The sequence below is a fragment of the Mandrillus leucophaeus genome, unplaced genomic scaffold (genome assembly GCF_000951045.1).
Source record: "Mandrillus leucophaeus isolate KB7577 unplaced genomic scaffold, Mleu.le_1.0 Scaffold848, whole genome shotgun sequence".
Classification (NCBI taxonomy): Eukaryota; Metazoa; Chordata; class Mammalia; order Primates; family Cercopithecidae; genus Mandrillus; species Mandrillus leucophaeus.
The window spans coordinates 229553-257427 of record NW_012109230.1 but is presented as its reverse complement, the minus strand read 5'-3'; the positions used below and the strand labels follow the sequence as shown (position 1 = coordinate 257427).

Sequence of the window (27875 nt, the reverse complement as noted above, 5' to 3'; positions counted from 1 at the left end):
ACACTAAAGCTACCACAAACTGGTAGTAATGCAATTTAGTGTCAAGTGTTCTCTGAAGGAAGGATTTGTTATAAGAAACCTAACTACACATTCACAATACTCTTTATTATGACCCACAAGACCTGCTGTGATCTGGCAACCTTTACCAGATACCCAAGCTGCACCCCAGACCAGACACCTTGGCCACCTTCTGGTTCCTAAATTCTCCAAGTTCCTTCTGGCCTCAAGAGACAGTTCCCTTCACATGCTTTCTCTATCCCAGCACTTTATTCTCTCTTCTGGGGCTCTATTCTCTCTTCCAGTGCTATCCCTACACAGCGGGCTCCTCATCTGTCAGGTCAGCATGCTGCTTACTTCCCTTCATTGTATTCAATACATCTGACTCCACTCTTAAGTGGGAGTGGAACAATGCGAACACATGGACACAGGGAGGGGAACATCACACACTGGGGCCTGTCGGGGGGTGGGGGAGGGATAGCATTAAGAGAAATACCTAATGTAGATGACAGGTTGATGGGTGCAGCAAACCACCCATGGCACATGTGTATACCTATGTAACAAACCTGCACATTCTGCACATGTATCTCAGAACTTAAAGTGTATATATATATATACACACACACATATCTGACTCTTTCCCCACCTCTTCCCTTCCCCACTTACAACTAGACCACCCCCGTGTCCACACTGGACCTCATTCCTTCATACTGGAACAAGCTTTGAACTTTAAGAGGCAAAGAACTGCTCAACAAGAAACTTACTAATTATGAAGGGAAAAATTATCTTTATGAGGAAGAAATCTGGTGGTCAACACCTTACCAAGTGGTCAAACAGCCCCAGTGATGGGACAAGGAGATACAATGTACTCCCTGATGTGACTCCCTGAGAAAGACACAGCCCTACCAAAATCCTAGAAAACATGTTTAACATGAATCAGATAAAGGGAAACAAACAATACATCAAAACTACGAGACATTCTGCAAATCAACTGGCCTAGATTCTTCACTAATATCAATATCACAAAGGACAACAAAAGTTGCAGGAACTGTTCTAGTTTAAAGGAAACAGAAGAAATATGACAGCTGAATGTAGTGTGCAATGGATGATTACAAATACAGCTATAAAGGATATTACTGGGATAACTGGAAAGTTCTGCATACGGAGTATATTAGATAATACTTTTGTAATAATTTAAATTTTGCTGAGAGCAATCTTGTAGTGTGCTTGTGTAGAGCAATATATATATATATCTCATACTGAATTTATGTGCTGTGGAAGTATTTAGGGATGAAATCTAATGATGAGTACAACTAAATCTCAAATGGTTCAGAAATATGTGTGTGCTCGTATGTATTTATTTTATATAAAACAAATGTGTCAAAATGTTAACTGGTGAATTTAAATGAGGGGTATATGGTTGTTTGTTATACTAGTCTAGTAATTTTTCTGTAAGCTTGAAATACTACTGAGGATAAAGAAAAATCTGTTGCCAAGGCTGCTACAGAACACAGTGTCTGCATATTAAATTAGAAAAAATGACCTCCCTAGTCCTTTCCAGACTTTTTTTTTTTTTTAAAAAAGACACAGTCTCTTTCTGTCACCAGGCTGGAGTGCAGTGGCGCCATCTTGGTTTACTGCAACCTCCATCTCCTGGGTTCCAGTGATTCTCCTGCCTCAACCGCCCAAGTAGCTGGGACTACAGGCATGTGCCACAACGGATAGCTAATTTTTATATTTTTAGTAGAGACAGGGTTTCACCATGTTGGTCAGGCTGGTCTCAAACTCCTGACCTCAAGTGATCTGTCTGCCTCAGCCTGATTGCTGAATTTCAAGACGATGGTATATACATAGAAATCAAACTTCTTTCTCACTCTGTTTAGGCACCTGTGGCTCTGGAATGGCAAGAGGGCATATATTAGCAAAGCAGTCACATTAGCAGGGACCAGTGCATTTCTGGAATGACCAATGGGCAGTTTCATAAAAACTCAGATGTCAGGCTGTAATGCACTAGGCTCCAGATACTGTAGCCCTTGGTTTGAGCTTAAACTCTTGGAAAACATGTAAGAAGCACAATGGTTCATTACTGTGCTAGGAGTCCAGTCAAAACACCTATCTTAACAGTACTGCTCTAAAACCTCATGAGATCACCAATGATCACAACCAAGCCCTTCAAGTCTATGACAACCATCCACCCGATTACCCAGGTCCAGGAACTCTGAAGGATTCCAAGGTAAAGAAAAGGACTGATAAATTCTTCCACTTCTGGCACTGAAAGATCTGCCACAGCCTGAGGTTCCCCAACTCAACCAAGTCACTGTTAAGTAAGTCTGCCTGCCGGAGACACAAATTCAGAAACTAGGCTCATTAGCTCTGTTCAGTGAAAAGTTGTGACACTTCATAGAGGAGCACAGGATTATCCAGTGCAGGTGTTCTGTCCAGAACACCACCCAGAATTTATTTCCTGATGTCTCCCAGTGGTTCTCCCTCAGAATGACATCCTCGTGGCACCTGATCTAATCCATACACATACAGTCGGGGAATGAAGTTGGGGAGGGGGTTATGGGGAGACAAGGCAGGACCCTGCATGGGTTGGGTCTATGGGTGAGAAGGCAATGAGATGCTGACCAGCTCCATGGTGGCAGACACTTGATTCTCTTAATGGGAAGAATTCTCTGCAAGAGTACAACAGCTGCCAAAGGAGACCTCATTACCTCCAGGGTAAAATTCTTCAGTGGCACTTCTAAACTCCAAGATTTATTTCTTCCTGAATTCCTTTTGAACACACATGCAAAAAAATCAAAACAGATTTCTTGACTACCTATTTTTGGGGAGATAAAAACACTGCTGGTCTTGAAAGCCTTAGACTACTTCTAGAGGGACTCTTGGTGACAAGAAGCAGAGGAAGGCAGCTACGGCTCAGAGGCAGGAATGGAATGCCAGCTGTGAAAGAGACAACTGCTAGCCTGGAATTTTCTGAAGGCCAAACTTGTCCTGAGAGCTAGATACATCCCCACTAAGACTCAAAGACTTAGCCATCCAGGGTGAGAAGAGTACAGTCACAAAGCATCAGGAACAAATCACCTGTGACTTTACCAGCTGCCTCCCTTCCTAGTAGATACCAGAACTGCCTTTTCCAAAAGAAATGAGTATTGGTAAGAGGTGCTCGAGCTCAGACTACAGCACCTCACTCAAGCTTAACTGGATCCTTTTTAAGACAATAAATAGGAACTCTAGTTCAGGTCATCCTCACATACTTGCTGTTCCCTAAATCTCGGCATACAGTGTGGAGGTGGATCATCCTTCAGGCAAAGCTGCAGAGATGCCTGCACCAAGAGCACCCTACTGCCTCCCATCTGGGCTTTTATATACTTGAGGACAGAAGAGGCTGCACAGTAGAAAACAAATGGTGGAGGTTAAAGAAGTCTACCCAAAAGGAAAGGCTCATGAATAGAGAATTTATTACAACAGAGGGAAGGAAGAATTCTAGTCATTTTTTTAAAAAGTGGAGATAGGATCTTGCTATGTTGCCCAGGCTGGTCTCGAACCCCTGGCCTCAAGCAATCCCCCAACCTGTACCTCCTGAGTTGCTGGGACCACAGGCACATACCATCACACCCTGGCTAATTTTCTATTTTTATTTTTTGTAGAGACGAGGTCTCATTATGTTGCTTAGGCTGGGCTCAAGCGAACCAGCCTCCTGCCTCAGTCTCCCAAAGTGTTGGGATTACAGGTGTGAGCCACGGCAGCCGACTACACTTCTGTTATTAGTATATTTACATATTTGGTTTGGTTATACTCAGAGGCCCTAAGGTGATGAACTATGACTTACCCAGAGTATCTAAAACAGTGTCTGGCACATAGTAGGTATTCTACAAATGTTGATGCTTTGAAATAATCTTACTGAGGTGGCCTTTGCAAATTCACATTTGAAGTCAAATATTTACTGAATAATAATTACAAATTGGGTATTGTGCTAGCTACATTTCCACACAATCTCATTTAATCTATAGTATTAGCCCACTTTATAGATAAGGAAACCAGCTTAGTAGCCTCTCTTTGGCTACACAACTTTTAACTTCTTATTAAAGCTCTTAATAACCAATAACTCCCACATCTCCCTATCCCTCATTGTAACAACTCTCACCTTTGCTTTCTCTGGGCTTAGGCACAAAGCACTGCAGAAGGGGGAAAAAAAGCGGGGGGGGAGGGGGGTCACGAAACCATGTAGGTTTGGCCCACTACAAATTCATGCAATCTAATGATAACTTGACTCGCTGCCATTCTTCCTGCCTCACGGGTTCAATACCTCCAAATCCTCCTGTTCACTCAACTCTATTTTCAATCATCATAGCCTATCAACTTGCCCTCTGTCGCTTCTCTCAAATCTCTGTGTTCCTTTCCATTCAATGGTCCAAATCCCTAGTATGTAAATTATATCATGAGCATGACTGGTCCTGCTCTGGTCTCTTCTCTCCCCTCTCGTTCCACCTAGAATCCTACCACAAGACCAGTCTTCCTAAAAGAGATTTGGTTCATGTCATTTTCCTATCCAAAAGCCTTCAGTTGTTCCCTGTGACTACAGGACAAGGATAGTACTGGCACACAAGGCCCTCTGTGCTCTGGTCCAAAGCTGTATTTTAGTTCCTTCCAATCCCCAGCACAAACTCTCTGCCCTGGCCAAGCCAGCTAATGACCAGTCTCCCACACAGCCCTTTACTCATACTATTCACCTGCACCTGCCTAGCCTACCCACGCATATCCTCCTCTTTCTCTCTGCCTGGTGAAATCCTGCCCATGTTTCAAGGCTTCCATCATGAAGCCTTCCTTGATGCAACCTACAGGACCTCTCCTGCCTCTCAACACCTAGTGGCACTTAATGTCCACATTTTCACTGGACTCTGGGCATATATGGAATTTTTCCATCTCCTATTATATTTTCGTAACTTAAAGGCAAGCATGTCTTAGAGTCAGTTACATATAATAAACATAATAAACACAGTGTTTTGACTGACCCAAACTGTCTTAAAATATTTCCTTTAGAATATCATGAGTGTTAGGCTGGGCATGGTGGCTCATGCCTGTAATCCCAGCACTTTGGGAGGCCAAGGTGGGCAGATCACCTGAGATCAGGAATTCGAGACCAGCCTGGCCAAAATGGTGAAACCTCATCTCTACTAAAAATACAGAAATTTGCCAGGTGTGGTGGTGTGCGCCTGTAATCCCAGCTACATGGGAGGCTAACGCAGGAGAATCACTCGAACTCAGGTGGTGGAGTTTGCAGTGAGCCGAGATCGCGCCACTGCACTCCAGCCTGGGTGACAGAGCGAGACTCCGTCTCAAAAAAAAAATGATTTTTCTCTGAAGCCTTACCACTTTCCTAAGCAGTATTCTTTGGGGAGTTCTCACCACTGAACATAGAGTGCTCACACACATCTAGTGTTTTATATTTAAACTTAACACATGCACATAGAATCAGTCTTCAAAGAATTTCAAATTACAAGTCTGGATCTAGAAAGACCCTGGCCAATCCAGAGTGTGATCACTGGACACCATTATTTAGCAGGGCAGGGCCAAGCTAGAGAAATGTCTGATGATCCGTGACTGCTGGAGACAGAGGCCCTGCCAAAGAACCTGAAAGGACTTTCCAGAGAGAAAAAATTGGGGTTAAACAAAGAGCTAAATTTAGTTGCTTCCTGAATGTGTTTTCCCAATCAACAGACCTAAAACAACACTGTTCCCCATCACAACACACACAGCTGGCAAAGAGTACTGCCAAGAGGAGTATAAGCAATTAGTGAAAAACAGCTTATGTACTTGGCTGATACCACTTAGCATGAAGTCAATATATAGGGCACCAGCAGCAAGCTATCAGAATCCTAAATCCCAAGCCATCACCAAATGAGCAATAAACATGTTCTTTTGCTACAGTGGGGATTAGTAGAAAAGTACTTGGTATTCTAGGATATGAATGCCACAAGGCCAGACTGTGGGAGCTCTCCAAGTTACTTCTGTAAACTGATGGTCTATTCCTGAGACAGTACAGTACTAAAGAAGACTACAGAGATGTCCCTCAACTTAAAATGGGTGTTACCCCAATAAACCCGTCGTAAATTGAAAATATCTAAGTTGAAAATGCATTTAATACACCTAACCTACCAAACACACACCATAGTTCAGCCTAGCCTACCTTAAACCTGCCCAGACCACTTACATTAGCCTACAGTTGGACAAAATCATCTGGCAAAACAGTACACTGTAGAATACTGGTTGTTTACTCTCATGGCTGCATGGCTGACTACTGTGGCTCCTGCTGCTGCCCAGCATTGGAGAGTATCATACCTGCATATTGCTAGCTCAGGAAAAGATGTCAGTTCATAATTTGAACTACAGTTTCTTTCTTTTTTTTTTTTTTTAGACAGAGTCTCAGTCTGTCGCCAGGGCTGTAGTGCAGTGGCATGATCTCGACTCATTCCAACCTCCACTTCCTGGGTTCAAGCGATTCTCCTGCCTCAGCTTCCCAAGTAGCTGGGATTACAGGCGCCTGCCATTACCAGCTAATTTTTTGTATTTTTAGTAGAGACGGGGTTTCACCATATTGGCCAGGCTACTCTTGAACTCCTGACCTCGTGATTCACCCGCCTCGGCCTCCCAAAGTGCTGGGATTACAGGTGTGAGCCACCCCGCCCGGCCTGAACTACAGTTTCTACTGAATAAGTATTGCTTTCACATCATCCTAGAGTCAAAAAATAAGTCTAACCATTGTAAGTTGGGGGATCATCTGTAGTCTATTTGCCATTAAACTGCCCTTCTCTTCTTATATTTTTGCTCATTTTTTATTCACATTTAGAAGAGAAAAGGAGATGTGATGGGTAAGGTTTTCGTGGTTTTTTTTTTGAGACAGGGTCTGGCTCTGTCATCCAGGCTGCAATACAGTGGCATGACTTTGGCTCATTGCAGCCTCAACCTCATGGGCTCAAACGATACTCCTACCTCAGCCTCCTGAGTAGCTGGGACTATAGGCACGTGCCACTGTGCCCAGTTAATGTTTTCTATTTTTTTGTAGAGACAGGGTCTCACTTTGTTGCCCAAGCTGGTCTTGAACTCCTGAGTTCAAGCAATCCTCCCACCTTGGCCTCCCAAAGTGCTGCGATTACAGGAGTGAGTCACTGCATATGGCCAATGGAAAAGCCTTTACCAGCCGGGCACGGTGGCTCACGCCTATAATCCCAGCACTTTGGGAGGCCGAGGCGGGTGAATCACGAGGTCAGGAGTTCAAGAGCAGCCTGGCCAATATGGTGAAACTTCATCTCTACTAAAAATACAAAAATTAGCTAGGCATGGTGATCCCGGCTACTCACAAGGCTGAGGCAGGAGAATTGCTTGAACCCGGGAGGTGGAGGTTGCAGTGCGCTGAGAGCTGAGATCATGCCACTACACTCCAGCCTGGATGACAGAGCAAGACTCTGTCTTTTTAAAAAAAAAAAAAAAAAAAAAAAAAAGGCTTTACCTCTCTGGGCCTCATGTCCTCATCTGTAAAACGAGAAAATTATACTAGGTGATCAACTAACACTAACATTTTATGGTCTTAGACTGTTTCCCTATATAATCTAGTTTGCCTTTTTTCACCCAAACATTTGGATAGCAGATCCAATGGAGAAAGATCAATGGAGAAACTGCATTGACTGACTGCCCCTCAGTGAAAACCTACTTGAGGATTGTGCCTTGGAACTGGAACACAGAGAAAAAACCCCTGTAGAAGAAGCTGCTCAGTAAGATAACTGCCTGCTTGCTCTATTTCCAGCACAGACACTGCTTGGCAAAAGGGCTTCATTTTCACTCCTTGTCAATGTTAAGAACAAAGAGAAAAACCAGATGGCATAAAGTTGCTGGGCTTCTTTCCCCCTCATTGAACCAGTGGAGTGCAACTGGTCACTACATACCAGAAGACGCCACACCCAAGTTTATGGCTAAGGACCAGCACATGTGGTTTGTAGTACATTTATTGATAGGAAAACAGTTTTATATGACAGAACTTTTCACTTCAGTCATTAAAAACAAAAGAGGTGTGAAGATCAAGTTGGGGAGCCAGAGTCCGCAGTAGGAAAAAATTTCTACCTCTGCTTTTGTTCACGTTAGTAAGTATTTTCTCAGGCTCTGTTAGATCTGAGAATCCTCCCTGATTCTCACTGTTATTCTCACTCTTAGCCACTTGACTCCAGGGCAGATCATAATCTTCCCAAGTTCAAAAAATCCTGAAGTGTAGGGCCGGGTGCGGTGGCTCATGCCTATAATCCCAGCACTTTGGGAGGCCAAGGTGGGTGGATCATGAGGTCAGGAATTCAAGACCAGCCTGGCCAATATGGTGAACCCCATCGCTACTAAAAATACAAAAAAATTAGCTGGGCATGGTGGTCCCAGCTACTCGGGAGGTTGAGGCAGGAGAATCGCTTGAACCTGGGAGGTGGAGGTTGTAGTGAGCCGAGATTGCGCCATTGCACTCCAGTTGGGGCAACGGAGTGAGACTTCATCTCAAAAAAAAAAAAAAAAAAAAAAAAAATCCTGCAGTGTAAATAGTTTCAGAGAAATCACACACTGCATAATCCAACAGCCTCAGCAGTAGCACTTGGACTACAGATACAGAGAGCTAGCAGCAGGAGCAGCTTTTTTTTTTTTTTTACAAAGATGGCAGTAAAAAAAGGAAGCAGTCAGAGGAGGATAGTTGGCTGATCTGGAGGAGTACCAAACTTAACAGATGATAACTGCCTTTGAAAGGCTTAAAACCTAGCAATTTAAATTAAACCCGATTCCGAGCTAGGCTGTTTGCCTTTACACAGGTGTTAAAAATGAAAGGACTTTGGCAAGTTACACTGTCACTGTCACTGCCACTTAAGGACACCACCTTAGTAAACAGGCATGCCTACCAGAATCTGCCAGCAAAAGACTGACATAAAATCAGCAGTCTTGGTTTTTTTTTAGCAGTCTTTCTTAGCCTGACAGTTGGCCTATTTTTTTTTTCACATGGAAAGCACAAGCAAGCTACTATACTCAGCAAAACCAAATACAACAGAGTCTTACTATTACCTATAAAAAAAGCCATGTCTGACTTTGCTCCAAATGCAATTAGCCACATCCACTGTTCTCCTTATAGCAGCTACCAGCATTCAAGATTTATATTCCTTATATTCCAAACTTTAAACCAAAATAAAAATATTATACTCAATTCCTTCTCTACTTACTAAAATGATTATGACTTCCCCTTTAGCTCTTAGATCATTCAATAACAATTTTCAAACCATATTCCAAGAAGCCCAGTTGGTAATGTGGTTTGGTGGGAAGGGATGGGACAGGGATGTGGTGAATTACCTCTCTCACAGCTGCTTTAATCTGTTTTCTATGCCATGGGTTTGAAGAAAAGGTTCTAACGCTAAAACAAGAAACAATAATCACTGAGGTAACAGAACTAGATTGTCATCTACAGTGGCCTACATAAGGTACTATACTGTTACATGAAATTAGCCAACTTTCAATATCCTGGGCTAATAGGAGATAAGAACAGCATAGTAAAGAAATGTAATTTATTAAAACTCTATTTTTAGCCAGTGATTCCAATCATCCATCTTAAACTGTTTTTTGCAACAACAAATACTTAGTAAAACAGAGTTGAAGTCTGGTGAAATATATGGGCAGTAACAGGGAAGCCAAAGTAAAAACAGATCTGAATATTTGAATCTACATAGCAGGTTCTTTGCCTGTAATTGTTACTCACAACATACTAAGTAAGTAGTAGGTCAGATCCTGCCAGATACAGGATATACACAGACATCTAGAGAAATTACCCCCTAACCATGGCAGAATGCTGTTATTGGCTGCAGTCCCCAAGAGACAATAATACTGGGCCAGCCACCAAGCCACTTAAATGAATTCCTAGTGTGAGATTCTGACTCAGAAGCCAGGTCTTTCTGTTTTAAGCACAAGAGAAAGGCAACAGCAACCAGCAGGATGTGGGACCTGGTGCGACTCACCCGTACAGAACTCCTTGCTCACGTTGTGGGGCACTGTGATCCGTCGGTAGACAATGGGCTCTGACTCCAAGATGTTCTCATCATGGCGGTACCGAGTTGGCCTTTCATTTGGGATGCCCCGGGAACGGGTACCACTTCTCCTTTCATAGGTATCAATCTCCTCAAACACAGCTGCCTTGTCAAAAAGAGCCAAGTTCCCTTCAAAATCAAAATCTGTGTCTGGGATCTCCTCAATATCATCCCCGAAGCACTCGTCATCTTTATTCTTCATCTGGCCATTCTTTAAACCACTCTTCTTTGGAGTTGCCTGATTTGGGTGCCTGCTACTAGATGACCCTGGAGAAAAAATAGGGACTAAAGTCAGTGTATCCACAGAAAGCACTAAGTGAAAGTGGAAAATACAGTACATCAGTCCTTTGTGGAGAGCGTTACAGGAACCAATGTGAAAATGGTAAAGGTAAGTATTGTAAAATCATATTAAGTAGCACAAACAACAAATCTCATTTGGAATAATAGGTTTCAAACATCACCCAATCTGGGCACGGTGGCTCACGCCTATAATCCCACGTTAGGAGGCTGAGGCAGGAGGATTGCTTGTGCCTAGGAGTTCAAGGCTGCAGTGAGCTATGATCACGACACTGCACCCCAGCCTGGGCAACAGAGCAAGAACCTGTCTCAAAACACACACACACACACACACACACACACACACACACACACAACAACAACAATAAATATTACACCCAAGTAACTTGTTAATGAATATGAACTAAGGAGTACTCCTGGAAATCTTAACCAGTTATCCCCTTCATAAGGAAACTGGTAATGACAAAAGCTTTTCTGACAACTTACTATTAGCAAATAAGAGGAAGAGTAAGAACATAGCATGGTGGTTTTGATACAACGATAGAGGCAGGAGGCAGAGAAATTCTAGAGGCAGGTCCCTGGCGAAGCCCCACCTTCGAAGCTGAAAAGCGTGAGATTGTGGCCCAAAGTGAGAACTTATATCCCTGTTTTCCTACCAGAATGTTGCCTTTTCTTAAACCACCCATGGCCCTGCACCACCCTATCCTGTGCCTATAAAGACCCCAGACTCAGTCAGCAGAGATGAGAAACAGCTGGACGTTGCAGACTACGGCTGGATGTCAGAGAAGTGGCTTGACTTCAGAGGAACAGCTTGACTGTGTAACTGTGGAGAAGAATCTGGCTGAAGACAGCCAGACTTCAGGGGAAAATTACCTATCCACCACCCACTGTCCCCTTTTCAGCTCCCCTTCCCACATAAATAAAAATAAAATCACCCACATTTACCATCCTTTAATTCGTTCATGTGACCTCATTTTTCCTGGACACTGGACAAAAGCTCAGAAGCCATGAGTGCAGATACAAAAGGCTGTCACATTGGCCCTTTGCCCTCACTGGCAGAGGGCAGCTGCAGGCCCACTGAGCTGTTAACACTTAAGCCATCTGTGGATGGCAGAGCTAAAAGAGCACCATAACACATCCTCTAGGGCTTCAGGAGTTACAGGCACCCCACGTAGGTGCTGCCACATGGCCTGTACTGAGTTCGCTCCTGCTGGTGCCCAAGAGCGTTCGTTCTGGCTCCTGCACCTGCTCATCTGTGCACTCACTCCCACAATGGGTAGAACACAGCGGGTCTGAGTGGAGTTTGATCCCACTGGCACTGAAACAGCCGGTTCCAGGGCTTGTGCACTCCAGTTCCTGCCTCATTCACTCGCACACTCCCTTCAGCAAGGAGTTGAGAGCAGTGGGCGGAGTAAATGAGGTACCCCGTCACGAGTTCCATGCGGTCAGGGAAGGGAAATATCCTGCTTCAGTTTGAGTCTGAACGTCTGGCAGTTGTTTAAGAGAGAAATACCCCCAGACTAAAAGAAGGCCTGGTCTTCTTTTAGCTTGCAGGAAAATACTATTCAGCTAGTCCTTAATTCTATGCTTACCCAGCGAGCAATCTTCTGATTTTTAATTTGGCCTTAGGCTAGATCCCAGCAGTGGGGAATCCCTGGTTTGTTCAAGAAATTCTACATTCTGAGCCAGGTATACACCTACCAATACAAATTGCTATACTGACTTACAAACCTTTCTTTAGACCTTTCGGTTAATGTGATCTCTTTTCTCAGAATTTTCTCTCTTCTGGGTAAGCAGTTTCTGAAACACCAAATAATGAGGGTCCATACCGAGCTGATCCTGTAGAGGCCACACTAATGCACATCCACAACACAGTAGCCAGCCACACCCTGTCTCTGACACCCTATTTGGCTACCACACATCAGTCAACAACTACTCTAGCAGCCAAGGCAGAAGGTCCCACAGAATTCTCCAAGCCACCCACCCCCAGAGAATCAAGCTCTGGTCTCCATATGACTACCCTGAAAGAGTGGATCAGGTGACTGGTATGCTAGACTGAACCTCTATCACAGTCTAAATAAATGGAAGGAGGGGTTTCACCATGTTGGTCAGGCTGGTCTGGAACTTCTGACCTCAGGTGATCTGTCCGCCTCGGCCTCCCAAAGTGCTAGGATTACAGGTGTGAGTTACCACCCCCGGCTGTGTGTACATTTTCTAGACATTATCCTCTGTGTTCTTTTAACTTTGCCTAGACCATGACTGTGTGCCAATAAAACTTTATTTACAAAAACAGGCAGTGGGTTGGATTTGGCCCATGGGCTACAGTTTGCAGACTTTTGATGCAGAGTATACATTTAGGGTGAAGTTAATTCCTAATAGTTAATGTGGATTCATGTTTGGAATGACCTTCTTGATACTTTTTAATTTGGGAGACCATCTTCATAGATTTGATTAATTTCTGACAACCTCATTCTAGCTAAAGAAGGCCTATAAGAGGAATAGGGAAAGTGTTCTGCCATTTTCTTGTTTACTTATGATTACATTAGTATTATCGTTACTTAACATATAGTTTCTTTATGAGAATCTTTTTAAGCCACATATACATTTTTATATGATTTAGTTAAAAATTGGCATGGTTGTAGAGTGTGAATGCACTTAATGCCACTGAACTATACACTTAAAAATGGTTAAAATGGTAAATTTTATGTAATGTATATTTTACTGCAATTTTTAAAAAATGATGTATACCCACTAGCATGGATAGACTTCTTGTTATAGAAAGTCATATTTTCCTCAGACATCTCAAATACAGGCAGCAATTGGCTGGCATGGAACTTCATAAGGGTGCTAGTTTTCATCAATATATTAAAATTCATGAAGTTTAATTTTTACTGTTTTTAGTTAAAATAAAAAATAGAATATTCAGTATCTTCTTCCTACGTCCTGGTGAATCATTCCGTCCACACCTGGGGAAACACATACCCACTGAAGAGTGACCACTGGGCAAGAGACCTATTTCTAATAGGATGTTTTGATTTAATACTGAGGCAGTACATTGATAATCCTTATTCTCTTGTTCTTCCCTTGTCTGTGTATATTGCTACTGGTGTTATCCTGACCTTATATTTTCATACCCATTCTTTCTTCCTGATTCAGCTCTGCTTTCTCATCCCATCTCTATTAAACACACAAAAAAATTCACTGGGCATGGTGGCACACACCTGTAATCCCAGCTACTCGGGAGGCTGAGGCACGAGAATCGCTTGAACCCGGGAGGTGGAGCTTGCAGTGAGCCAAGATTTCCCCACTGCACTCCAGCCTGGGTGACAGGGCAAGCCTCTGTCTCAAAAAAAAAAAAAAAAAGAAAAGAAAAAAGAAAAAATGTACACACAATGCAAAAATGAAAAACGATTCAGTACAGCACAATGGTCAAATAAATAATTCAAAGGTAACAGGAAATGAGTATTCCTTTTTAAAAAAATGTTTGTTAACAGATGTTCATACCAGATCATGCACAAAATATGTAGAAAATTCTAAATATTCACATAATATTTTGATTTTTCTTTTAGTAAAAAATTTGCATCCATCTTATGAAGTTTTATATCCTGCTTTCTTGCTCAGGAGCATCCTTGAGTTTCATGAAAAAATTCTTCAAAGACTGTATCTTACTTTTTATAACTGCATAAATCATAGATCATACCATATTGATATATAGCACATAGATCATACCTACTGATTAACTTTTAAGTTATTTCTCATTTTTGCTGTTACAGACTCAGCCCAAACACACTATCTTTGATTACTCTTGCTAAAAAAAAATCACTCCCATCTGACCACTTACAACACTGTGGGTACCACTGACCTAGCACTTATGCCATATTACCAACTTTGTTCTGTAGTTAATCTGTGTTCTTGCTCTAACTTCCCAAGGAGTTTATAAGCCAACAGAGGACAGGAATGATGTCATTCACACGTGTCACCCAACACTGTGCCGGGTTCAGTGTAAGTGCACAAAACTCCGCTGAATTAAGAAATAAAAACAGTTACATACATATTTTAAAAAAGCAAACACTAGCCAATCAAAAGTTAAAAGTCTAAAAAGAGGTTATAAAAAAAGGGCAACTTGACATTAACTACAAGAAAAAGCAATAAAAATCGTGCCAACTTTGTTGCATGACTGAAAAGGCCAGGAAGATAAAGTTGTTGACAATAATATAATACAAAAGAGTTATGAAGCAAGGGCTTCAGTGGAAAAAGTTCAGTCATGTCCAATATGACTGACAATGAACTATCCTGGAACTATTACAATGACTGATGAAAATAAGCAGTTGATCAATGAAGGAGAAGACAGGGTTAAGGAAGCAAAATGGGAAATCGTTTCCATTCAGATAAAACCCAAAGCTCCTGAAACCAGGTGACCAAGAATAAAGCTCAGAGGAAACAGGATACAGATACTGCTAAAGAGGAACAGGTAGAGGCACAAAAACAGTCATAGGAGAAAACAGGAAAGAATCTAGAATCCAAAGACCCAAATACTCTGAAGGCAGGTCAGACTTCCCAAATGACACTGGTAGAAGGTCAGTTACCCTGGAACTAAAGTTTGAAAAGCATGAGCTGGCCTGGCAAGGTGGCTCACACCTGTAATCCCAGCACTGTGGGAGGCCAAGGTGGGTGGATCGCCTGAGCTCAGGAGTTCGAGACCAACCTGGCCAACATGGGGAAACTTGTCTCTACTAAAAACATAAAAATTAGCTGGGCGTGGTGGCACATGCCTGTAATCCCAGCTACTCCAGAGGCTGAGGCAGGAGAATCACTTGAAACCGGGAGGCAGAGGTTGCAGTGAGCCAAAATTGCGCCACTGCACTCCAGCCTGGGTGACAGAGCAAGACTCCGTCTCAAAAAAATAAAATAAAATAAAACATAAAGAAAAAGAAAAAGAAAAGCACGAGTTGCTTCTCTAACCACTAGCCCAGTATTTGTTAGCCCTAAACAGTGCACTAACCACTGAACACCAATATGAATGTTTGAAAGCACAAGCTGAGCATCCCTAATCCAAACATCCAAAATCCAAAAATTTCTGAGTGCCAACGTGGTGTTCAAAGAAAATGCTGATTGGAGCATTTTGGATTTCTGGATTAGGGATGCTCAACTGGTATGTATTCCAGAAATACTCCAAAATACTTTTTAAATAATCCAAAATCTGAAACACTTCTGCTCCCTAGCATTTTGCATAAGAGATACCCAACCTTTATTTGAGGGGAGAGAGTGCAGCGTAGAAAGAAAACTTTTGCTCAGTTTCAAAAAATAAAAAATAAAAATAAAAAGCTAAAAAATAGTACCCACTTCATATCCTGCCACATGAGGAGGAGCTACTGAAATGCAAAGTAGAAAAGTAAAGAAAACAAACATGACTAGCTGTAAAGTTCGCTCAAAGCATGTTGACAAAGTGCCCCACTATAAAGACTAATAGGGTTCACAATGGGAGACGCCCTAATTCTGCCCTAATGATGCTGGGCAGTGGTCACCGTTTTTTGGCTCAGCTGTAGGATTCTACAAACATAACTTTTCAGATGTTTTCCTGTACTCCTCTAAATGCAGAGTTGATTCATTCGAGACATAGACACTAAGGACCAGCTATGTTTTAAACACTGTCAGGAAAGCGGAGTGTGAAAAACATTTCCCAAGAGGAAATACTGACATCACAGGTCAGTAAGAGAATATAAAATAAATGCAAGGCAGGCTAATGTGCTCAGTTGTCTCTTATTCTTCCCTTTCCTCTTACTTTAATACAAATATTAGGAAGTCCTGAGTGAATAAGCTGTCTCAGTACTTGGCTAACTCAGCCCAAAGGGCCTGGCTCTGCATTAAACTGGCCTTTGGCCACTGCAAGAGAAAAACACTTCCATTGGAAAAGATAAACAGTCTTCCCAGATTTCTTTACCTTTCAATTACAAGGGCCATGCAAGTATTAAGACTGCAGGGGTCGGGCGCGGTGGCTCACGCCTGTAATCCCAACACTTTGGGAGGCCAAGGCGGGTGGATCACGAGGTCAGGAAATCGAGACCATCCTAGTTAACACAGTGAAACCCTGTCTCTACTAAAAATACAAAAAAATTAGCCAGGCGTTGGTGGCAGGCGCCTGTAGTCCCAGTTACTCGGGAGGCTGAGGCAGGAGAATGGCTTGAACCTGGGAGGTGGAGCTTGCAGTGAGCCGAGATTGTGCCACTGCACTCCAGCCTGGGTGACAGAGCGAGACTACGTCTCCAAGAGAAAAAAAAAAAAAAAAAAAAGACTGCAGGCTGGCCGCCTTTCTGTGCCGTTTTTCTGCCAGCCTCTGGCACAGAGGCCCTTTGGCCAGGATAACCTGTAACAAACCCATTGTTGTGTAACCCTCAATGCCACTTATTTATTGGTTTTTGTCACACACACACTGTAAGGGGGAACTTTGTCCTGCACTTACCACACTAAAGGGTACCTGAATGTTAAACTACAAATGTTTTACTGCCAGATTCAACAGGCATCATGAGAAGGTGCCTGAGAATATATGGGACCTTCTTCTTAACTCTCAAATTCTAGGCCTTGGGTTTTCAAGCCTATTAGATATATGAAGCACATCCAAGGAAGTTTAAAAGTCAAGAAGACCTCACTAGGACCATGAAAACTTGGCAAAATTCACTTCCTGCCTCAGGTGGCGGGATGACTGTTAAAATGAACAGACTGTTAAAGCCCAACCATATTGCAACAAGATAATATTGACCTTCTTTCCATTTAAAAGGTTCAATACCATTTCTCATTTCTCTCCACCTCCAGTAACAAAGAGAAAAATGGAAATCAGCGCTAAACAGAGGCAATGTCATGCCTATAGGACCACCTCTCTGTAAATATAAATGAGCTAAAGGCCAGCTATATACTTCGTTTGTTTTGAGATGCAGTTTCACTCTTGTTGCCCAGGCTGGAGTGCAATGGCACGATCTCGGCTCATTGCAGCCTCCACCTCCCGGGTTCAAGCAATTCTCCTGCCTCAGCCTCCCGAGTAGCTGGGATTACAGGCATGCACCACCAGGCCCAGCTAATTTTTTGTATTTTTAGTAGAGACAGGGTTTCATCATGTTGGCCAGGCTGGTCTCAAACTCCTGATCTCAGGTGATCTGCGCACCTCAGTCTCCCAAAGTGCTGGGATTAGAGGCATGAGCCACCATGCCCGGCCTCAGCTACCTACTTTCATGTTCTACAGGCAAAAGAGCCTTAACTTAACTGTTAAATTTTTATTCAAATGCATGTTACCAATGACTATTCAAGTTCATAGACTAAGATTTCAGAGAGGGATGCCTTTCATTTGCCCCTCATGGCCACCATTTTTAACTGTGACATGGGATTTGATAAATATGAATTATACCCATACACAGAGCTGCATCCTAAACAAGGCTTGGTTTCCCTCTGCTCCCTGGGACTGATGTTATATCTATTTGACAAACATTCTGAATGGTCACAGAAAAACTATTCTTTATATGATTCTTTAAGCCCACTCCCACCCCAAGAGAAGAGATTAAAATCTGCTTGTGCTAAATTATCAATGTTGGATTAGGTAACTATTATAAACCAACAAATTCTTCAACTCCTTATTGCAATCTTGAAAGAACACTTAAAAGCCAGAAATGAAGACAGATTACATTTCCTTCTTTCTTTTCTTTCTTTTTGTTTTTTTTCCTGAGACAGAGTTTTGCTTTGTTGCCCAGGCTGGAGGGCAGTGGCACAATCTCAGCTTACTGCAACCTCCACCTCCCAGGTTCAGGCAATTCTTATGCCTCAGCCTCCTGAGCAACTGGCATTACAGGCGCCCACCAACACGCCCAGCTATTTTTTGTATTTTTGCAGAGACAGGGTTTCACCATGTTGCCCAGGCTAGTCTCAAACTCCTGAGCTCAAGCAACCTGCCCATTCTGGCCTCCCAAAGTGTTAAGATTACAGGTGTGAGCCACCACACCCGGCCGACAGATATTTATATAGCTTCATCAATCTACTAGTCTCAACGTCAACGTACATAAACTGGAGAAAATTCTAAGGCAGACCTTTCTACTTACAGGGTTCAATGAGTGGAAAAATAATTATAACTCTACCTTCTTTCAGCAACCTATTCTGAGCCATGTCTCATTACCAAATTCCCAGGCCATAAACATTTTCCAAACTAATCTGGATTCTAAATAAGTTCCTTGAAAAATAGTAACATTTTACTGCCCTACGATCTCTTTACCTTACTTATGTACAGTTAACAATCTAGAAAAAGGAAACTGACAAAACAGCAAAAGCAGAATAACCAAAACCTGGAAGCCACCAAGATGCCCTGCAATAGGTGAATGGAACTGATACATCCACACAATGGAACGTTATCCATCAATTAAAGAAATGAGCTATCAAGCCACAAAAAGACATGAATGAATCTTAAATGCATCTTGCTAAGTGAAAGAAGCCAGTCTGAAAGGGCAATATACTGTATATTTTTAATTATGCGATATTCTGGAAAATGCAAAACTGCAGAGATGGGATAATAAAAAAATCAGTAGTTGCCGGGGGAAGTGGGGACAGCTGAACAGGTGAGGCACAAGAGATTGTTTAGGACAATGCACTATTCTGTTTAACACTGTAATGACAGATACACGATGCTGTATTTGTCAAAACCCACAGAGCTTTACAGCACAGAGTGAGCCTTAGTGTATGCAAATTTTAAAAAATCATTTAAGAGGTTAGGAGACCCCAGGATGGAATGCAGAATGTGACAAAACAAATTAACTGTAATATGAATATATGAAACAAGTCAATGAAGGAAATGGGAGACCTAAATAACTCTAGAAATGAATGGAGTCAGATGAAAGGCAAAAGAAACGGTACATAAGTGACATATTCTATTTGACAGTCTCCCACAGGAATGGGGATACGAGTTAATAATTCTGACACCACTATACATGTATACTGGAATTGAATAATTACGTAAAGAATGAATGACAATAGCAGACAGGTTTCTCACTGTTGGAGTAAGAAGTAACAGACAAGCAAAAGGAGAAGACTAGAAGGATCCATGTGGTAATGGATTAAAGTTGGAGACATCAGTATGAACTCATTCTTAGTATAGTAAAATATACATAGTTACATATAGAAATATTTAAATATATATATATACTGGTTAAATATACACATATATATTTTCTTTTCTGTGAACTCTGCAGAGAAGTATATACACATATTTTCTTGCTGTCAGCTATAAGGGTGACACCCAGGAGCAATGAGCATACCTAGTGAAGAAGGAAGAAAGGAGAATTGGGGAGGAGGGGCGGGAGGGAGGGGGAGAGAGGAGGAGGAAGAGGAGGAGGAGGAGCAGCAGCAGCAGCAGTAGTGGCAGTAACAAGCATCTTTCAGTGTCAGAAACTACCTAAGTACTAAAAACAAAAACAAAAACAAAAAAATTCCACTGGAGTATGTCAAAGGGACATGAGATCCAAGTGAAAGATTGGAGACTAGCCAAAACTGAAATAATTTGAGTAACAAAATAAAGTAATATTGAATTATAAGCCAAAGTATAAAATAAATACCCATGAGTACATGCTGATATAAATAAATGACTGAACACATAAACAAATGGGGGAGAAGACAGGAATCTCTGGAATAAAAGAATTTCAAGTAATGTCTGAAGACTCTGTGTCCTCAAGGAGCGGGAACACAACTCCTTACTCTCTGGGTGTGGGCTGCACATAATGATTTCCTTCCAAAGAGTACATATGTAACGGGGAAGAAAGAGTCACTTTACAGAGGAGAAATTAGATATATACTACTTTAGCCAGGTGATCAAGGTGAACATCAAAAGTTATAAACCATAGTGACAATATATACACTTGACACAAAATGATGAAAATGGTACTTTACCTCTGTTGTCTTCCACCCCCAAACATATAACCCCAGTCTAATCATGAGAAAAACATCAACTACCAAGTGAGGGACATTCTACAAAATACCTGACCAGTATTCATCAAAATGTCTAGGTCATCAAAAACAAGGAAGGTCTGAGAAACTGTAAGAGCCAAGCAGACACATGACTACCAAATGTGATGTGATATACTGGACAGGATCCTGGAACAAGGGCATCAGGTAAAAACTAAGGCAATCTGAATAAAATATGGACTTTGTTTAATGATAATGCATCAACACCGGTTCAATAATCATAACAAATGTACCATACCAATGTAAGATGTTAATAACAGGGAGAAAAATATGTAGGAAAAAATAATACGAATTGCTAATAAGGGTCATCTTCAAGTGCATGGAAGATTATAAACTGCCTATATGAACTTCTAACAAATCAACAATTTCTGGTAAAAGAAAAAAGATTTTCAGACTGGGCAACATAGGGAGACCTTATCTCTACTAAAAATAAAAACACTAGCCAGGCATGGTGGCACACATCTGTAGTCCCAGCTACTTAGGAGGCTGAGGTGGGAGGATTGTTTGAGCCCAGGAGTTCAAGGTTGTAGTGAGCTGTGATCGTATCACTGCATTCCAGCCTGAGTGTCAAGGCAAGACCCTATCTCAACAGAATAGAACAGAACAGAACAGAACAGAACAGAACAGAACAGAACAGAATAGAATAGAATAGAATAATAGAATAGAATAGAATAGAATAGAATAGAATAGAATAGAATAGAATAGAATAGAACAGAACAGAATAGAACAGAATGCAAGCAAAATAGAGAAGGTTAAAGTCCAAATGGAAAGAATAATTTTCTATCCAAGTATTCTACAATTTTTCTAAGGATACAGAACTCACAAGTGAATTTCAGTCTCATATTTGCAAACATCATCATTTCAGATAGTTGTTTCTTATGCACCAAAGGAAACTACCTTGAAACTGTACATTACATACATTAAAAAATTTTTTTAGGCCAGGCATGGTGGCTCACACCTGTAATCCCAGCACTTTTGGAGGCCGAGGCAGGCGGACCACCTGAGGTCAGGAGTTCGAAATTAGCTTGGGCAACATGGCAAAAGCCCATCTCTACTAAAAATACAAAAATTAGCCAGGGAGCCTGGTACGGTGGCTCATACCTGTAATCTCAGCACTTTGGGAGGCCGAGGTGGGCGGATCACCTGAGGTCGGGAGTTTGAGACCAGACTGACCAACATGGAGCCCCATCTCTATTAAAAATACAAAATTAGCCAGACGTGGTGGTGCATGCCTGTAATCCCAGCTACTCGGGAGGCTGAGGCAGGAGAATCATTTGAACCCGGGAGGCGGAGGTTGCTGCGAGCCGAGATCGTGCCATTGCACTCCAGCCTGAGCAACAAGAGCGAAACTCCATCTCAGGAAAAAAAAAAAAAAAAAAAAAAAACTAGCCGGGCATGGCAGCAAGTGCCTGTAGTACCAGCTCCTAGGGAGGCTGAGGCAGGAGAATCACCTGAACACGGGAAGTGGAGGTTGCAGTGAGCTGAGATCACACCACTGTACTCCAGCCTGGGCAACAGAGTGAGACTCCATCTCAAAAAAAAATGTTGGCCCCTGACACAGGTGTCACACCACAAGCTATTAATAGAATTCACCCAGCACACTAAAACCTTACTACAATGCCACCAGGACCACAGTGTGAGGAGCAACAATGGTAGCAAGAAGTATCTGGAATTTTATGTAATAAACTTTCTGAGTGACGTCTAGAGAGACATAACTCACTCTAAATTGTGCCTTTTAGAAGGTAATGCCATAGCATGACTCTAGCTTATAATTTTAAATGAGTTAATGAATACTCATTTAAAATTTCTTTTGGTTGTTCGTTTTGAGACAGAGTCTCACTCTGTCACCCAGGCTGAAGTGCAGTGGCATGATCTCGGCTAATCACAACCTCTGCCTCCCTGGCTCAAGCCATCCTTCCACCTCAGCCTCCTGAGTAGCTGGGACCACAGGTGCACGCCGCCATGCCCAGCTAATTTTTTTGTATTTTTTTTTTGTAGAGATGGGGTTTTGCCATGTTGCTCAGGCTGGTCTCGAACTCCGGGGCTCAAGCGATCCGCCTGCCTCAGCCTCCTGAAGTGTTGGGATTACAGGTGTGAGCCACTGCACCCAGTCTCTCACTTAAAGTTTCTAATACATTCTGCTACCATCTCTGAGTACAAAGCCATCTAAGTAAAATGAGAATAGTTTGCCATTTGGAAATAATTTTTTAAAACAACATTCATATTAATTTAAGGAGCATAACAGATTCCAGTGAATGTTATGATTCACTATCATAACATTATTCTAGTAAATACGTTGGAGAAGAACAGTTCTCGTAAATTAACTATGGTTTTGGAAGCCAGCTATGCTCACCACCATACCACTAACACAACTATGGTTTCATTTTATATTATTTATTTTATTTTTGAGACAGAGTCTTGCTCTATCGCCCAGGCTGGAGTGGCACAATCTCAGCTCACTGCAACCTCTGCCTCCTGGGTTCAAGGGATTCTCCTGCCTCAACCTCCAAAGTAGCTGAGATTACAAGCATGTGCCTCCACGCCCAGCTAATTTTTGTATTTTTAGCAGTGACGAGGTTTCACTATGTTGGCCAGGCTGGCCTCAAACGCCTGACCTCAGGTGATCTGCCCGCCCAAAGTGCTAGGATTACAGGTGTGAGCCACCGTGCCTGGCCACAGCTATGGTTTTATAATCAGCAAATGGCATTTAATAATTGGTTAGTATCAAACAAAACTGGGCAGCAACACAGACCAATGCACATTCTTCTTGATGTGTCAGTAGGAACAAATACAGCAAATTAAAAATTGTCACTCTGCTAGAAAATGAAAGATCACAGAGATGTTTGGATCAGTCCTCTCCTCTTTTCTGAGGATGAGTCTCAAATCACAGAAAGAGAAGTTACTCAAGAATCCTCTGGAACAGCCCAAGTGCAGGTTCAACTCAGACACTACTACCAACATCAGTAAGAGGATTTAAGGTTTTTTTTCCTTTTTTAGAGACAGAATCTTGCTATTTTGCCCAGACTAGCCTTGAACTGAGCTCAAACAATCCTCCTGCCTCAACCTCTCAAGTAGCTGGGACTACAGATGTATGTCACCACACCCAGTACTTACTGGATTTAAAACATCACTGTTAGTCTCAGTAAACTTTGGGCGGACTTTTCCCGAAGGAAGTGGTAAGAGAGGGCAGGAAGCTCACAGGCATCCCTAACACCTTATTTCCTTTCCCTTAACATCTTGAGGAACTAGGCCTGGAGGAAGAGAACCATGTTGTATTTTTGCGAAGCTCAGCCAGCATCCATTTTATTGGAGTAATAAAGGATTTATTTAAAGAGCAGCAGTGCTTATAGCTTATAGCCCTGAAATACTAGATTGAGAAGAAGTATCAACTTGACCCTACTTACAGGAGTTGTGCCGACGACGGAAACTTTTGGACTGACTCAAGGATTCCATGTGCCTGTCGACATAGCTCTTTGAACACTGTTGCTGCTGGGGGGAAACGGCAACATCCTGGCTCTTCACATCTGTCCTCTTAGGGATATTCTGAGGGGCACTGCTGGAAGAGGTTGGCTTCTTGACCAACTTGCCTGTGCCATTCTGACTGATGCCCACTTGGCAGCCAACACCAGAAGGGCCTAATTCTGTCTGATGAACGTCTCCAAAATGTTGGTTGTCTCCAGGTCCTGGTATCTCCAGAATTTTTAACTCCGTAATGTCACCTGCCCTGAAATACACAAAAAAGCCAAGTCTCAAAATTATAATAGTGGTAAGAATGATGAAACTGAGCTCATTAGCAAACAGCTACCCCTTTGCAGGACTGCATTTTAATGAGTTATCAGAGGCTAGGAAAGGGGGCTGTGTGCTTAAGGACAGGGGTCAGCCACCAACTGTCCAAGTGACACAATGCTGGCCTTTAAAAAGAGGCTATTGATAACAACAAAACTATATTAATCTTACATTCCCACAATGTTTAATGGCTTTTTTTTCATTCATTCACTCCCTTGCTCATTCAACAAGCATAAATATAAAATACTATATGGTAAGCCCTCCACTAGGAACTATTTTGATCTGGTATATAGAGATGAAAACCACTATGTGACCACAGGAACTCAGTCTGATCAGTAGAAAAGACAAGTACATATTCAATCAAAAGTGTTACATGGGCTGGGCACAATGGCTCATGCCTATAATCCCAGCACTCTGGAAGGCCGAGGCAGACGAATCACTTGAGGCGTTCGAGACCAGCCTGGTCAACATGGCAAAACCCTGTCTCTACTAAAAATAGAAACAATTAGTTGGGTGTGATGGTGCACACCTGTAATCCTAGCTACCCAGGAGGCTGAGGCATGAGAATCGTTTCACCCTGGGAGGCAAAGGTTACAGTGAGCAGAGTGCACCACTGCACTCCAGCCTGGGCAACAAAGTGAGACTCTGTCTAAAAAAAAAAAAAAAATTTTTAAGTGTTAAATGTTATGACAGGGGTGTGCACAGGAGACTAGAGAGCCTAAAAGCAAAATATTTAAGTTAGTCTGGTGGAGATGAATGTAATACTTAAGCTAAATCTGGCCAGGACAGGCGGAAGGAGAGGCTAAGCAAAGAACAGTAGGGAGAAAGGCATCTCAGGTAGGGACTCAGAGACTAAGGAAATGTAGAAAATATGGCCTATGTGAGAAACTGCAAATGTTATGGTGATACTAAAGGGAAGGATGCTTGTGGAAGGCCATCAGGAAGTAAGGCTGCAGAGGTAACCAGGGACCACATCATGATCACAATGGATTTTCCCGGTGGCTATAGGGAAGGAGAAGAAACAAGAGGCAGTGGTACCAGTTAGAAGACCAAGCAAGAAATAAGAGGGGATGAACCAAGCAAGTGGTAATTGCAAAGGGAAAAGGGAGAAGGGATCAAGAGACATTTCAAATCCATAGGATTTTGGCAACTAAGTGAACACGAGGATTAAAGAGAAAAAAGAGTTTATTATGACTCCTAAGTTTCTAACGTGGGGGAAAGGTGTTATTAATCATAAATAATGGGTATGCCCTTGGAAAAAGAAATCTACAGGAAGACATAACAAGATTAGCTCCAAAAATCTTGCATTTAAGATACCTTGTGGGATATCCAATGGAAATGACCAGCAGATGACGTGTCTGTCTCATAATGGGCCTAAGTTAAAGATTTCAGGTCTCATTAATGTATAAGGTACACATGAGATTGTCTAGAGAATAAAAGCTGAGAAAAGAACCAAAGATAAAATGCTGAGTAATTCAATCTTAACAGGTGAGAAGAAGAAAAGGAACATAAAAGTAAAGGAATGGAGGAATATGTGGAATACATGCAAAGAAAAACCAGAAGTGACAGGGAAACTAAAGGAGAATACTGTACTTCAGAAGTTAGGAAGCACTGGCTGAGCGCGGTGGCTCACGCCTGTAATCCCAGCACTTTGGGAGGCCGAGGTGGGCGGATCACTTCAGGTCAGGAGTTCGAGACCAGCCTGGCTAACACGGTGAAACCCAATCTCTACTAAAAATACAAAAACTTAGCCGGGCGTGGTGGCAAGCGCCTGTAATCCTAGTTACTCTGGAGGCTGAGGTGGGAGAATTGCTGGAACCTGGGAGGCGGAGGTTGCAGTGAGTTGAGATCATGCCACTGCACTCCAGCCTGGGAAACAGAGTGAGACTCCATCTCAAAAAAAAAAAAAAAAAAGTTTTTTTAGAGACAGGGTCTTGTTCTATCACCCAGGCTGGAGTGCAGTGGTGCTATCATGGCTCACTGCGACCTCCAACTCCTAGGCTCAAGTGATCTTCCTGTCTCAGCCTCAGGAGTAGCTGGGATTACAGGCACATGCCACCACGCTCAGCTAAGCTTTTAAATTTTTCTTTTGTAAAGATGAGGTCTCACTATGTTGACCAGCCAGTTTTGAAATCCTGGGCTCAAGTGATTCTCCTGCCTTGGCCTCCCAAAGTGCTGGCATTACAGTCATAAGCCACTACAGCCATGAGGGAGCATTCAAATCAGATTGGGATTGAGATACTCTCAGTAAATTTGGCCATTAGGCTATTTGTAACCTTGGCAAAAGCTAATTCAGCAAGATGACAAAGTTAGAAAAAAAGATAATGGTAGGGTAAAGAGGGTCTAGAGAATGAAGCCACAAAATATAGAGAAAGCAGACTATTCGGCTCTGACAAGGATGATGGGTTCAAGGGAAGGGAAATGACACAATACCTAGTGGCAAACGCAAGGTCTAAGGGAGAAGGTTGTTTTTAATACAGGGGAGGCCAAGGAATGAATATCAGAATGCAAAGAGGAAATAAACAGTATAGGCCGGGCATGGTGGTTCACACCTGAAATCCCAGCACTTTGGGAGGCCATGACGGGCAGATCACTTGAGGCCAGTAGTTCGAGACCAGCCTGGCCAACATGGTGAAACCCCATCTCTACTAAAAATACAAAAAGCGGCCATATGCCAAGAGAATGCTAGCAATCAGACCTAGGTTCAAGCTCCACAGACCACCAGATTGGATTCAGAAGAGTCAGTCAGGACACTCACCTGAAGGTGACTTCTGGAACAAGACACTTCACTCCATTATGGAAAGGCCGGGTGAGAGAAATGGTCTGGCTGACCTGATCCACAGCTGACACTCTTCCCTGATAGACACCCAAGCTATCTCCACAATTGATGGACACAATACTTCCCAGCCAATCTGTAGCCATGTTTCAGATGTGAGACCACTGTGAAGAGAAGGAACTATTCAGTGTGCCTTGGTGAAAAGACAAACTTTTAATTAAATTCAGCAAATACATCAGGCTCTGTACCAAGTGTTGGTTAATAAAACATATTCTATCACATTGTTAACTAAGGCAATAAACCATTAAAAAATTAAAAAACTTTTTCAGGAGTATACATATTAATAAGTAATATTATTTAATACATATAAAGATCTTACAATTGCTTTAAAGCACATACATTGGATAAAGATAATATTTATCACACATCAAGTCACACAAACTGTAATCTGTTTATATTGTGTTTTAATAAATCTGCTGCCAAAATGCTTTCAAAGAGAGTATGTTACTGAGAAATAATATACTAAAAAAACAAATACTGGTAATGCCACTGTTGCTGATAATAATAATAAACTCTCGGTAGTTGCCTTTTGTTCTGTTTTTTTTTTGAAACGGAGTTTCACTCTTGTTGCCCAGGCTGAAGAGCAATGGCGCGATCTCGGCTCAACACAACCTCTGCCTCCCGGGTTCAAGCGATTCTCCTGCCTCAGCCTCCCAAGTAGCTGGGATCACAGGCATGGGTCACCACACCCGGCAAATTTTGTATTTTTATTTTTAGTAGAGACGGAGTTTCTCCATGTTGGTCAGGCTGGTCTAAAACTCCCGACCTCAGGTGATCTGCCTGCCTAGGCTGGTCTAAAACTCCCGACCTCAGGTGATCTGCCTGCCTCGGCCTCCCAAAGGGCTGGGATTACAGGAGTGAGCCACTGCGTCTGG

The 27875-nt window shown here is 42.4% G+C and overlaps 1 protein-coding gene across 3 annotated transcripts in view; it reads right to left on the bottom strand.

Annotated features, from left to right (window-relative positions):
- The window catches only part of EDC3 (enhancer of mRNA decapping 3), a 61561-nt gene that overhangs the window by 13424 nt on the left and 20262 nt on the right, over nt 1-27875 (bottom strand). For all 3 annotated transcript variants that reach the window (XM_011968527.1, XM_011968526.1, XM_011968528.1), the window contains 3 exons: nt 26923-27104; nt 23783-24102; nt 10023-10358 (listed from right to left, as the gene is read on the bottom strand). In XM_011968527.1, the coding sequence (XP_011823917.1) occupies nt 10023-10358; nt 23783-24102; nt 26923-27086 (820 nt within the window). In that variant the 5' untranslated portion in view covers nt 27087-27104. The remainder of the gene's footprint in view (nt 1-10022; nt 10359-23782; nt 24103-26922; nt 27105-27875) is intronic.